This window comes from Somniosus microcephalus, chromosome 30 (assembly GCF_052327205.1).
Source record: "Somniosus microcephalus isolate GS21.2 chromosome 30, FLI_Smic_1.0, whole genome shotgun sequence".
In the NCBI taxonomy this organism is placed as follows: domain Eukaryota; kingdom Metazoa; phylum Chordata; class Chondrichthyes; order Squaliformes; family Somniosidae; genus Somniosus; species Somniosus microcephalus.
In genome coordinates, this window is record NC_141016.1 from 1356618 (window position 1) to 1371248 (window position 14631).

General features: G+C 50.6%; 1 protein-coding gene across 1 annotated transcript in view; it reads left to right on the plus strand.

Moving 5' to 3' along the window:
• The first annotated feature begins 11282 nt into the window (after positions 1 to 11282).
• LOC147097851 (calcium-activated potassium channel subunit alpha-1-like) overlaps positions 11283 to 14631 on the plus strand; it is a 154474-nt gene continuing 151125 nt past the window's right edge. Inside the window, exons 1-2 of the mRNA XM_085970789.1 lie at positions 11283 to 11426; positions 12411 to 12518. Of these exons, the coding sequence (XP_085826915.1) occupies positions 11283 to 11426; positions 12411 to 12518 (252 nt within the window). The remainder of the gene's footprint in view (positions 11427 to 12410; positions 12519 to 14631) is intronic.

A 14631-nucleotide genomic window follows, 5' to 3' on the forward strand; every position in this document is an offset into this window, starting at 1 on the left:
CATATTCCTGGAGCTCTCATCACATGGCCTCCCGCGCTCCAACCGCCCCGCCCCCACTCTCCCGCCATTGGTCACCCGACACGTCCATCCTCAGCGCCCCGCCCCCACCCTCCCGCCATGGGCTTCATGAATAGAGGCATAGAGTACAATAGTGTGGAAATTGTGATGAACCTTTATAAAACACTGGTTCGGCCCCAACTGGAGTATTGTGTCCAATTCTGGGCACCGCACTTTAGGAAGGATGTGAAGGCCTTAGAGAGGGTGCAGAAAAGATTTACGAGAATGATTCCAGGAAAGAGGGACTTCAGTTATGTTGATAGACTGGAGAAGCTGGGGTTGTTCTCCTTGGAGCAGAGAAGATTGAGAGGAGATTTGATAGAGGTGTTCAGAATCATGAGGGGTCTGGACAGAGTAGAGTTCCCATTGGCGGAAGGGTCGAGAACTAGAGGACACAGAGATTTAAGGTGATTGGTGAAAGAGCCAAAGGCGACGTAAGAAAAACCTTTTTACGCAGTGAGTGGTTAGGATCTGGAATGCACTGCCTGAAAGGGTGGTGGAGGCAGACTCAATCTCGGCTTTCAAAAGTAGTTGGATAAGCATCTGAAGGAAAGAAATTTGCAGGACTACGGGGAAAGGGCGGGGAGTGGGACTAGGTGAAGTGCTCTTGCAGAGAGCTGGCACGGACTCGACGGGCCGAACGGCCTCCTTCTGTGCTGTAACCAGTGTATGATTCTATGATCTTATTGAATGGTGGAGGGCTGTATGGCCAATCCTGCTCCTAGTTCTCATGGTTTTATGATCGGCCACTGGGTACGAACCAGATCCAGGTGGATTTGACACCCTCCTGTCCCAGTCAAATAGCTGGCATGTATTTTCTTTCGAGACTCCAACATGAAATTGGGCACAGGCGGGAGATTCTTGGTGGGCACCAGTGACTGAAATAATGCCTTCAAGGGCCGGAGAGAAAACTGTCCAAAGCAGATCCCATAGGAACTTACTAAAGGCAATTGGACGTGTACTTGATGAGGATTAATTTGCAGGGTTATGGGGCACATGCTGGGGTGTGGGACTAAATTGGAGAGCTCTTTCAAAGAACCGGCACAACGGGCCAAATGGCCTCCTTCTGTGCTGTAAGATTCTATGATTCTAATAGGACTGAAGGGTGACTCACAATGAGATCATTGATAACATCAACAGGCCTGAAGGGTGACTCACAATGGGATCATTGATAACATCAACAGGCCTGAAGGGTGACTCACAATGGGATCATTGATAACATCAACAGGCCCGAAGGGTGACTCCGTGAGGACAGTAAGAGCAGCAAGTCAGTGCCAAATCGGACGGGGAAGTGAGTTTCTGCAGGACACAAGATGGATTTTGCGAGCAGTAACAATACTGATCCCCTCAGCCTCCTGGTTTTCGGTGATACTGGTAGTGACATCAGATTGCCAAGTCACAACTGTCGCATCATGAGCCAGGACATGTGGTGGGGCACTGTCGGGTCCTCCTTCACAGTGTTCCTTGGAGGCATTTTGTTCATACTGATCTACAGAGCCCTGAAGTATGTGTGGAATTTAGGGTCTAAAATATCTCGGGGCCAAAAACCCAAGGTAAAGTGTGAAACGTTTGTTGATTTGTGGAGTTTGCTCTGTTAAGAACAAGCAAGGTCTTGCCTTGATATAGTGCCCTTTACAACCTCAGGTGCTTTAGAACCGAGGAGCTACTTGTGAAGTGTAGTCATGGTTGCAATCTTTAGTGTAGAGAAACATTGCAAGGTGTTTCACAGTGATGTAATCAAACAAAACTAGACACTGGGGCATCGGAGGAGATATTAGGAAGGGTGACCAATAGCTTGGTCCAAGCGGTGACTTTTTAAATAGGGGTCGTCACTGTTGTGTATGTACCTTTAAGAGAATAACTGGTCTCAGACTGTAGTACCGGCAGTGACCACCCCTGTATAAAAGGCGCTAGAGAGCCTCTGTTGGTTAGATTCGTTTATGCCTTCCACCAGTAAAGATCTCTTTGTTTCTCTCCTGCTAGTCCGTGTCTCAATCATTCACGGACTTAACACTGGCGACGAGTTAGAAACGAACTTACCTGCAACTCAGCAGCAGCTCCGACGACGTGTTGAAGGTCGGAGCCAGAAGAAAAAAAATAATAAAAATAGGCCATTGAATCCCGAGAAACGGGCGTCGACCGTCAATCATCGAGTTCAAAACTCGCAGGAGAGACTGTCCAGAGCCAGGCTGGGTTCCTCGGTCCGTGGTTTCCCAGCTAATCGGGCTGGTGGCAGGTAGTGCTCTGATCCTCCCTGGGCTGCAACGGGGCCGGGCAGCGAGTCGGGAAGCAAGGAGAGAGAGGGTGGAGCATACCCTGCACTGCTGTTGATAGCAGAAAGAATTAAATTCCACAGGAGAACTCAGCACAAAGATGAGAGCAATGCTGAGTATCTTACGGAACTACGCAAGCTATCAAAGCACTGCCAGTTCGGAGCAGGACTGGCAGATACCCTACGGGACAAATTTGTCTGTGGACTCCTGAGTAAAGGAACACAGAAGAAGTTACTCGCAGAAAAAGAGCTGACGCTAGATAAGGCTTTCAGCGTGGCAGTATCGTATGAAGCAGCAGCCAGGGGAGCTGCAGAAATTCAACAAAAACCACAGGAATACGGCACCCATGAAATGACACGGGGATTTGCAAAATGTTATCGCTGCGGCAGAACTAACCATGACCAGAAGGACTGCTGGTCCAAAGACAAAATATGCAGACAATGCGGGAAGATTGGACACATTGCATGAGTTTGTAGGTCTGGGAAGAAGACCAGCGACAACAAAAAGGCTACTAAGGAACCGTACAAGAAAGTACAAAAGATGACGGACAGTAGTTCCGAAGACCAGATGAGCGATAGTGAATCCGAGAACAGGAGATTAAGCTGTCTCAAACTTCACAATATAATCGCAAAAGAGGATCACCGAACCATTTGGGTCACCCTCACGATAGCAGGGTCCCAAGTTAAAGTGGAATTGGATACAGGATCAGCGCTAACCGTCATGAATCGACGAGACTATGAGCGGCTATTTTCACACATACCCTTGAGAGAGACATCCATCATCTTGACGACGTATACGGGGCAAAAAGTATACCCCAGAGGAAAAATAAGGGTGCCTGTCGAATACAATGGCAAGAAAATACGGAAATTGTATCTCTGCATACTGCCAAATGGTGGACCACCGTTATTGGGACGGGAATGGATCAGGAAGATAAACTTAGATTGGCATTCCATTCATGCAATGACGGTGGACGGTAAAAAAGATGAAGACGTCACTCCTGGACGATTGTCAACAATCTTAGCTAACGCCAAAGAGGTATTTCAACAAGAACTGGGCACGCTTAAAGGCGTAACCGCCTCGTTAAAAATAGAAGAGAATGCAGTTCCCAAGTTTTTCAAAGCGAGACCGGTACCATATGCAATTCGTCCAGCCGTCGAGGCAGAGCTGGAGAATCTGGAGAAGGCGGGCGTGTTGTCTAAGGTCGACTGGAGCGATTGGGCGACACCCATCGTTCCTGTCATGAAGAAAACGTTAAGCAATAAGTCCGGAGAGCCAAGGAAGATTCGCATCTGTGGGGATTTCAAGGTGACGGTGAACCCTGTCCTTCACACAGTACAATATCCTCTTCCAAGGATAGAAGACATCTTCGCCTCACTGTCTGGAGGGAAGCGTTTTACAAAAATTGACCTAGCACAAGCATATTTGCAGATGGAGGTTGAAGAGTCCTCTAGGAAGTATCTCACGATAAACACTCACAAAGGTCTTTACCAGTATCATCGATTGGTATTCGGAGTAGCATCGGCTCCGGCGATATGGCAAAGAGCGATGGAACAAGTCCTGCAAGGGATTCCGGGGACTCAGTGTTACTTGGACGACATCCTTGTAACAGGTGAAGATGACAGTGAACACCTTAACAACCTAGAACAGGTGCTCACTAGACTACGGGAACATGGGCTGCGAGCCAACCGCCCCAAGTGCGAATTTTTCAAGAAACAGATATCGTATTGTGGCCACGTGATTGACGAAGAGGGGTTACATAAGTCCCCTGACAAAATTGAAGCGGTTGTTAAGGCCCCAGCGCCTGAAAATGTGTCGCAACTGAGGTCATTCCTCGGGTTGGTGAATTACTATCATAAGTTTTTGCCGAATTTGTCGACAATTCTGCATCCACTGAATGCCCTGCTACGAACGGGGGTAGCATGGAAATGGAGCAATGATTGTAAACGTGTTTTTCAGAAGAGTAAGGACTTAATCACTTCAAAGGAAGTATTGGCTCACTACAACCCAGCACTGCCAATCAGGCTGGCGTGTGATGCGTCTCCCTACGGCATTGGGGCGGTACTGTCACATAAATTCCTTGATGGTTTGGAGAGGCCGATAGCTTTTGCGTCACGCTCGTTAACTCCTGCCGAGCGTAACTACAGCCAGATTGACAGAGAGGCCCTCAGCCTAGTGTGGGGGGTGAAGAAGTTCAATCACTATCTGCACGGTCAAAAATTTACTCTACTAACCGATCATCAACCTCTTGTCTCCATTTTCAACCCTCAGAAGGGCGTACCGATAATGACAGCACAACGGCTGCAGAGATAGTCCCTTTTCCTAGGGGCACACCAATATGACATCGAGTACAAAGGAACTAAACAGCATGGAAATGCTGATGGATTGTCACGTCTACCGTTGCCGACGGTGGAAGAAGAAGACCTTGCAGTGGATCCAATGGAGTTATTCCACTCGACCATAGTCGAATGTCTCCCTGTGACGAATGCAAACATAGAAAAGGAAACACGGAATGACCCGACACTATCACAGGTCTATGATTTAACGGTGAAGGGATGGCTAGCACATGGCGAACCACTGCTGCCAGCATCTTCGCCAAGAAGAGAACAGCTGTCAGTGTGCAGAGGAACCTTGACGTGTGGATCCAGAGTAGTAATTCCACCTAAGTTGACGGATAGAGTGCTCAATGAGCTTCATGAGGGTCATCTGGGTGGGGTAAAAATGAAGAGCTTAGCCAGAGCGTTTGTGTGGTGGCCGGGAATCGATAGAGAAATCGAAGAGATGGCCAAGAGCTGTGTAGGATGCCAGAAGGTCCAAAACGCCCCACCACAAGCTCCTCTGCATCCATGGGAGTGGCCCTCATCTCCATGGCAAAGGGTGCACATTGATTTTGCTGGTCCCTTCATGGACTCGATGTTTTTAATTGCGGTGGATGCACATTCAAAGTGGCCAGAGGTAATAAAAATGTCCTCAACCACCACGGAAAAAACTATCGCAGTTTTACGAACCATATTGTACAAGTCGGAGGGGTTGCACCTGAACCAGAGCAGGACAAATATCCTTGCGGGGAGGTTTGCTAGCACTGTTGGGGGTGGTTTAAACTAACTTGGCAGGGGGATGGGATACAGAGGGGAGCTGAAATAGGGGGTGATGTGCTGCCAATTATAGAGAAAAAAACAAGTCAGCTTGGTAGACAGGGCAAATATATAAGGGCAAGGCTGGATGGCATCTATTTTAATGCAAGGAGTCTTGCAAATAAGGTGGATGAACTGAAGGTGTTGATAAACACATGGGAGTATGATATTGTTGCTATCACGGAGACATGGTTGAGGGAGGGGCAAGACTGCAGCTCAATATTCCGGGGTACAGAATCTTCAGGCGAGACAGAGGGGGAGGTATAAGAGGAGGGGGTGTCGCAATATTAATTAAGGAGTCAATTACTGCAGTAAGGAGGGATGATATATTAGCAGGTTCCTCTAATGAGGCCATATGGGTGGAGCTTAAAAACAAAAAGGGGGCAAGCACTTTGCTGGGAGTGTACTATAGGCCTCCAAACAGCCAGGGGGAGATAGAGGAACAGATATGTAGGCAAATCTCAGAGAAATGTGCAAATAATAGGGTAATAATAATGGGGGATTTCAACTTCCCAAATATTAACTGGGATAGTCAGAGTGTGAAAGGCTCAGAAGGTGTAGAATTCTTAAAGTGCATCCAGGAGAGCTTTTTGAGCCAGCATGTAGAAAGTCCTACAAGAGAGGGGGCGGTACTGGACCTAATTCTAGGGAATGTGGCCAGCCAAGTGGAAAAAGTGCTAGTAGGTGAGCACTTTGGTGACAGTGACCATAATATGGTGAGATTTAAGGTGGTCATGGAAAAGGACAGGGATGGGCCGGAAATAAAGGTTCTAAATTGGGGGAAGGCCGATTTTAATAGGATAAGGCAGGATTTGGCCAAAATGGACTGGGATCAGCTACTTGTAGGAAAATCCGCATCGGAGCAATGGGAGGCTTTCAGAAGGGAGACTGAGATCATACAATGGCAACATGTTCCCGTAAAGGTCAAGGGTGGTTCCAAAAACCACAGGGAACCTTGGATGTCAGGGGATATACGAGAATGGATTAGGAAAAAAAGGAGGGCTTTTGGCAGATACAAAAGGCTAAAGACGGAGGAAGCCCTAGAGGAGTACAAAAAGTGCAGGGGGATACTTAAAAAAGAAATTAGGAGATCAAGGAGGGGCCATGAAATAACACTGGCGAGCAAAATAAAGGAAAATCCTAAGATGTTTTATAAGTATATTAAGGGTAAGAGGATAACTAGGGAAAAAATAGGGCCCATTTGGGACAAAAGTGGCAATCTGTGTGTGGAGCCGGAAGATGTAGGAGGGGTTCTAAATGAATTTTTTGCATCTGTTTTCACTATGGAGAAGGACGATGTAGACATAGAAATAGGGCGGGGGGACTGTGATATGCTCGAACATATTAACATCGAGAGGGAGGAGGTATTGGCGGTTTTAGCTGGCCTAAAAATGGATAAAAACCCAGGCCCAGATGAAATGTATCCCAGGCTGCTGTGTGAGGCAAAGGAAGAGATTGCGGGGGCTCTAACACATATATTCAGGACCTCTCTGGCCACAGGGGATGTGCCAGAGGACTGGAGAACCGCTAATGTAGTACCATTATTCAAGAAGGGAAGTAGGGAAAAACCGGGGAACTACAGGCCAGTGAGCCTAACATCAGTGGTAGGAAAATTATTGGAAAAAATTCTGAGGGACAAAATTTGTCTCCACTTGGAGAGGCAAGGATTAATCAGGGATAGTCAACATGGCTTTGTCAAGGGAAGATCATGTCTGACTAATTTGATTGAATTTTTTGAGGGGGTGACTAGGTGTGTGGATGAGGGTAACGCAGTGGATGTGGTATACATGGATTTCAGTAAGGCCTTCGATAAAGTCCCGCACAGGAGACTGGTCAAGAAGGTAAGAGCCCATGGAATCCAGGGTGCCTTGGCACATTGGATACAAAACTGGCTTAGTGGCAGAAGGCAGAGGGTGATGGTCGAAGGTTGTTTTTGTGACTGGAAGCCTGTGGCCAGTGGGGTACCACAGGGATCGGTGCTGGGTCCCTTGCTGTTTTTGGTCTACATTAATGACTTGGATATGAATGTAAAAGGTATGATCAGTAAGTTCGCGGATGATACAAAAATTGGTAGGGTGGTAAATAGCGAGGAGGGTAGTCTCAGCCTGCAGGACGATATAGATGGGTTGGTCAGATGGGCGGAACAGTGGCAAATGGAATTTAACCCGGAAAAGTGCGAGGTGATGCACTTTGGGGGGACTAACAAGGCAAGGGAATACACAATGAATGGTAAGACCCTAGGCAAGACGGAGGGTCAGAGGGATCTGGGTGTGCAAGTACACAGATCCCTGAAGGCGGCAGAACAGGTGGATAAGGTGGTAAAAAAGGCATATGGGATACTTGCCTTCATTATCCGAGGCATTGAATATAAGAGCAAGGAGGTTATGATGGAGCTGTATAAAACACTGGTTAGGCCACAGCTGGAATACTGTGTGCAGTTCTGGTCGCCACACTACAGGATGGATGTGATCGCGTTGGAGAGGGTGCAGAGGAGGTTCACCAGGATGTTACCAGGGCTGGAGCGCTTCAGCTATGAAGAGAGACTGGGCAGATTGGGTTTGTTTTCCTTGGATCAGAGGAGGCTGAGGGGGGACATGATTGAGGTGTACAAAATTATGAGGGGCATAGATAGGATGGATGCTGAGGAGCTTTTTCCCTTAGTAGAGGGGTCAATAACTAGGGGGCATAGATTCAAGGTAAGGGGCAGGAGGTTTAGAGGGGATTTGAGAAAGAACTTTTTCACCCAGAGGATGGTTGGAGTCTGGAACTCACTGCCTGAAAGGGTTGTGGAGGCAGGAACCCTCACAACATTTAAGAAGCATTTGGATGAGCACTTGAAATGCCATAGCATACAAGGCTACGGACCAAATGCTGGAATATGGGATTAGATTAGACGGGGCTTGATGGCCGGCGTGGACACGATGGGCCGAAGGGCCTCTATCCGTGCTGTATAACTCTATGACTCTATGACTCATATTCGCCAGGAATGGGCTGCCTGAACAGATTTGCTCTGACAATGGACCACAGTTTGTGTCTGAAGAGTTCCGGAGGTTCTTAAAGAACAATGGTGTTAAGCATTACACATCTGCCCCATATCATCCAGCCACTAATGGATTGGCCGAGAGGTTTGTCCAAACATTCAAGAAGGCTATCAAGGCAATGTGTAATGAAGATATACCCCTACAACACAAGGTGGACAACTTCTTGTTTGCCTACCGGAATGCGACACATGCGGTTACCAACCAAACTCCAGCCATGATGTTCTTCAATCGAAGACTACGACGCCGCTTGGATTTGGTTAAGCCAAACGTCCGAAGAGATGTGGAGAACAGGCAGTTTCAGAATATGAATGAAAGGCCGACCAGGAGTTTTAAGATAGGTCAACCAGTTTTGGCCCGGGACCACCGCACTGAGAAATGGCAGCCAGGAACGATTTGTACACGACAAGGACCTCTCATGTATACCGTGGACGTTGGGGAGAGCATTGTAAGACGCCATGCTGACCAGATTCTAGAGTCACTGGAAAACGTCAACTCCACACCACGATCTGATACACCTGGTAATGAAATCGACGTTCCAATTGCAGCTACCGCAGAACCGGTAATATTGGAAGCAGATGAACCAAACAACGACATTGATTCCGACTCAACATTGCCAGAAGAACCTGATACTCCAAAGAGGCGTTATCCAGACAGAATCAGGAAGTCTCCTCAAAGACTGAACTTATAATTGCTTAAACTTAACCAATGTATCTAGCAACAGTAATTGTGATTGTAATTCGTTATCATTAGTTGTTAAATGAATGTTATGTACTGTTTATCTAAAAGGGGAGGAATTGTTGTGTATGTACCTTTAAGAGAATAACTGGTCTCAGACTGCAGTACTGGCAGTGACCACCCCTGTATAAAAGGCGCTAGAGAGCCTGTGTTAGTTAGATTCGTTTATGCTTTCCACCAGTAAAGATCTCTTTGTTTCTCTCCTGCTAGTCCGTGTCTCAATCATTCACGGACTTAACAGTCACGGAGCAGAAAGGGAGGTGGGTGGCGGAGGGTGGGGGGGGAGAGGGCGGCGGGGGGAGGGGTGGGGGGGGTGTGGGGGTGGGTGGGGGTGTGGAGGGGGTGGGGGGAGGCTGGGGGGAGTGGGGGGAGGGTGGGTGGCGGAGGGGTTTAGGGAAGGAAATCCAGATATGCAGCCTAGACAGCTAAAGGCATTGTCACCAAATGTGAAGTGAAGAGATTGCTGGGGGGGGCGGGGGGTGGGGGGAGTGGGGGGAAGGTGGGGGGAGGGAGAGGGCGTCGGGGGGGTGGGCGGGGGGGTGGGGGTGTGGAGGGGGTGGGGAGGGTGGGGGGGTGTGGGGGGAGGGTGGGGTGAGTGGGGGGAGGGTGGGGGGAGGGTGGGGGGAGAGGGCGGTGGGGGGTGGGCGGAGGGGGTGTGGGGGTGTGGAGGGGGTGGGGGGAGGGGGTGGGGGGTGTGGGGGGAGGGTGGGGGGAGTGGGGGGAGGGTGGGTGGCGGAGGGGTTTAGGGAAGGAAATCCAGATATGCAGCCTAGACAGCTAAAGGCATTGTCACCAAATGTGAGGTGAAGAGATTGCTGGGGGGGGCGGGGAGTGGGGGGAAGGTGGGGGGAGGGAGAGGGCGGTGGGGGGAGGGGTGGGCGGGGGGGTGGGGGGAGGGTGTGTGGGGGTGTGGAGGGGGTGGGGGGAGGGTGTGGGGAGGGTGGGGGGGGTGGGGGGAGTGGGGGGAGGGTGGGTGGCGGAGGGTTTAGGGAAGGAAATCCAGATATGCAGCCTAGACGGCTAAAGGCATTGTCACCAAATGTGAAGTGAAGAGATTGCTGGGGGGGGTGCGGGGGGTGGGGGGAAGGTGGGGGGAGGGAGGGGGGGAGAGGGCGGCGGTGGGTGGGGAGGGCGGCGGGGGGATGCACAATAGGCTAAAGTCAGAGGAACAGATTTCAGTGGGAGATGGTGGAAGGTTTGGAGGAGGTTACAGAGATAGGGAGGGGTAAAGTAATGAAGGGATTTCAACACGAGGATGAGAATTTTAAATTTGGGGCATGGGGCACCAGGAACCAATAGGTCAGTAAGCACAGGGGCGATGGGTGAATGGGACTTGGTGCAGGGTAGGACAGGGGGCAGAGTTTTGGATAAGCTGAAGTTTATGGAGGATGCAAGATGGGAGGCTGGATAAGAGAGCGTTGGAAAAGTTTAGTCTGGAGGTGACAATGACATGGGTGAGGGTTTCAGCAGAGCTGAGGTGGGGCAGAGACGGGCGATGTTACGGAGGTGGAAGTAGGCAGTCTTGATGATGGAGAAGATCTGGGGTCAGTAGGTCGGATCAAGGTCAAGTAGGACACCAAGGTTGCAACAGTCTGATTCAGCTTGCGGTAATGGCTGTGGATGGGGATGGAATCGGTGATGAGAGTACGGTATTTTGTGAAGGGAGCAAAAGACAATGGCTTCAGTCTTCTCAATGTTTAACTGGAGCAAATTACAGCTCATCCAGGACTAGATGTTGGAGAAGGAGTCTGACAACACCGAAGGAGTGGAGGGGTGGAGAGAGGTGGTGGAGAGGTAGAGCTGGGTGTCATCAGCATACATGTGGAACCTGATCCCATATCTCCAGATGATGTCAGCAAGGGGCAACATGTAGATGAGGAAGAGGAGGAGGCCAAGGATAGGTCCTTGGGACTTTCAGTGCAGGATTGACATTGCAAGAGATGATTTGGTGATGACCCGATAGATGAGAGTGGAAGTAAGCGAGGGCAGTCCCACAGAGCTGGACAAAAGAGGAGAGGCGTTGGAGGAGGATGATGTGGTCAACCATGCACATGGCTGCAGAGTGGTTGAGGATGATGAAGATGGCTGGTGCACCATGGACGTTGTTTCTGACTTTGATCAGGGTCATTTCTGTGCTATGGCAGGGACACAAACCTGATGCGAAATTCAATCATGGAGCTGTGGGAAAGGTGGGCATGGATTACAGAGATGACAACACGTTCAAGTAATTTGGAAAGGGAAGGGAGGTTGGAGATAGGGTGGTAGTAGAGAGGGATTGAGGGTGGCTTTTTGAGAAGGAGACTGATCATGGTTTTCAAAGGGAGGGAACTATACCTGAAGAGGTGGAACCATCTTTAACATCAGTTGCCATGGAGGCAGAAAGGGAAGTTGGGTGATCAGCAGTTTAGTGGAAATACGATCATAGAAAATTGACGGGCAGGTAAAGATTAGCTAGTCCATCGAGCCTGTCTCACACACTATGATGGCCGCACTATCATGATGAGACATTACCCCCTTCTCCCCGCGCCGCAGCCATGTAATCTCCTGGGAGGCAAACAACGGGCCAACAAGAGAAAAAATACCCCGGAAAATTCCTCTTCAAACCCCTCAGCCGATAGAAATCAGCTCAGGAGATCACATGGACCACGTGTAGGAAGACACTTACCTTCTATATGATGCGATCTCTGCTCCAGGGCCAATGGGGTCAAGGGAACAGGAGGTTGGTCTCATGGATAAGATGAGGTTGGAGAGAGAGCATGAGAGGGGAGAGGAAGAGAAACAAGAAAAAGGGCATGTGGAGGGGAAAAGTGTTTGGTGGTGGGCTCACGCTATAGGTGGCAGAAGATGTCCTGTTGAATGTGTAGATTGGTCTGGTGGATGTTGAGGACAAGGGGAAACCTATCATGGTTCTGAGAGGGGGAGATCTCAGGACATCCCAAAAAGCTTCACGGCCAATGAAGTACTTTTGAAGTGTAGGTTACGTGCCGAGTCCCTGGAGTGGAACTTGATTCCGAGGCGAGACTGCCGGGAGGAAATGGTTGTGTCCAAACATGTCAAAAAATAGATGTCAATTGTAAGTTGGGCGAGGTTCAAACACTGTACCCTGAAATGCCTCGCCAAGCCACAGCATTCCACTTTGGACTAATTTCTCCCTTTCTTTCCCTTTGAACCAGTGGATGAGGAGGAAGAGCATGTTACAGACTCACGAAATCACGATCACAGGAAAGCACAAGATCAGCCACCTTGTCCTGGAGCATGTAACCAAAGGCTTGACATCAGAGGTACAGTCCCACCACATCCACCAGCCACACTCAGCGCCGAGAAAGAAAAGGATCTTGCATTTCTATAGCGCCTTTCACGACCTCAGGACGTCCCAAAGCGCTTTACAGCCAATGAAGTACTTTTTGAAGTGTAGTCACTGTTGTAATGTGGGACATGCAGCAGCCCATTTGCGCACAGCAAGCTCCCGCAAACAGCAATGTGATAATGACCAGGCAATCTGCTTGTTAGTGATGTTGGTTGAGGGATAAATATTAGCCCCAGGACACCGGGGAGAACTCCCCTGCGCTTCTTCGAAATAGTGCCCGCGGGATCTTTTACATCCACCTGAGAGGACAGACGGGGCCTCCGTTTAATGTCTCATCCAAAAGACGGCACCTCCGACATTCTATTAGTACTGCCCCTCTGACAGTGCGGCGCTCCCTCACTACTGCCCCTCCGACAGTGCAGCACTCCCTCAGTACTGCCCCTCTGACAGTGCGGCGCTCCCTCAGTACTGCCCCTCTGACACTGCAGGGCTCCCTCAGTACTGCCCCCTCTGACAGTGCTGCGCTCCCTCAGTACTGCCCCTCTGACAGTGCAGCGCTCCCTCAGTACTGCCCCCTCCGACAGTGTGGCGCTCCCTCAGTACTGCACCTCCGACAGTGCAGCGCTCCCTCAGTACTGCCCCTCTGACAGTGCGGCACTCCCTCAGTACTGCCCCTCCGACAGTGCGGCGCTCCCTCAGTACTGCACCTCCGACAGTGCAGCACTCCCTCAGTACTGCCCCTCCGACAGTGCGGCGCTCCCTCAGTACTGCCCCTCCGACAGTGCGGCGCTCCCTCAGTACTGCCCCTCCGACAGTGTGGCGCTCCCTCAGTACTGCACCTCCGACAGTGCGGCGCTCCCTCAGTACTGCCCCTCTGACAGTGCTGCGCTCCCTCAGTACTGCCCCCTCCGACAGTGCTGCACTCCCTCAGTACTGCCCCGCCGACAGTGCTGTGCTCCCTCAGTACAGCCCCTCCGACAGTGCAGCGCTCCCTCAGTACTGCCCCTCCAACAGTGCGGCTCTCCCTCAGTACTGCCCCTCCGACAGTGCGGCGCGCCCTCAATACTGCCCCTCTGACAGTGCGGCGCTCCCTCAGTACTGCCCCTCCGACAGTGCGGCGCTCCCTCAGTACTGACCCTCCGACAGTGCAGTGCTCCCTCAGTACTGCCCCTCTGACAGTGCGGCGCTCCCTCAGTACTGCTCCTCCGACAGTGCAGCGCTTCCTCAGTACGGCCCCTCCGACAGTGCTGAGCTCCCTCAGTACTGACCCTCTGACAGTGCAGTGCTTCCTCAGTACTGCCCCTCCAACAGTGCGGCTCTCCCTCAGTACTGCTCCTCCGACAGTGCGGCGCGCTCTCAGTACGGCACTGGGAGTGTCAGCCTAGATAATGGAGTACAAGTCTCTGGAGTGAGACTTGAACCCACGACCTTCTGACTCAGAAGTGAAAGTGCCGCCCACTGAGCCACAGCCTGAGTCACACATTGCAGCGCGAATGTTGCTCACCAGTTCCACTGGACTCAATTACAAAGGCGGTGCTGATAATGTTACACTTGCGCCTATCTCGGGTCTTTCAGTAGTGCCGCTGTACTGCAAAGGTGTTTGCGATGGTGTAATAACTCTATTAACAAGCCTGCCTCAGTATAAATGTTTTATTTTATTCGTTCATGGGATGTGGGCATCGCTGGCAAGGCCAGCATTTATTGCCCATGTCTAGTTGCCCTTGAGTAGGTGGTGGTGAGCCGCCTTCTTGAACCGCTGCAGTGGAAGTGCTCCCACAGTGCTGTTAGGGAGGGAGTTCCAGGATTTTGACCCAGCGATGATGAAGGAACGGCGATATATTTCCAAGTCAGGATGATGTCTTGGAGGGAAACTTGGAGATGGTGGTGTTCCCATGTGCCTGCTGCCCTTGTCCTTCTAGGTGGAAGAGGTCGCGGGTTTGGGATGTGCTGCCGAAGAAGCCTTGGTGAGTTGCTGCAGTGCATCTTGTAGATGGTACACACTGCAGCCACGGTGCACCGGTGGTGGAGGGAGTGAATGTTTAAGGTGGTCAATGGGGTGCCAATCAAGTGGGCTGCTTTGTCCTGGA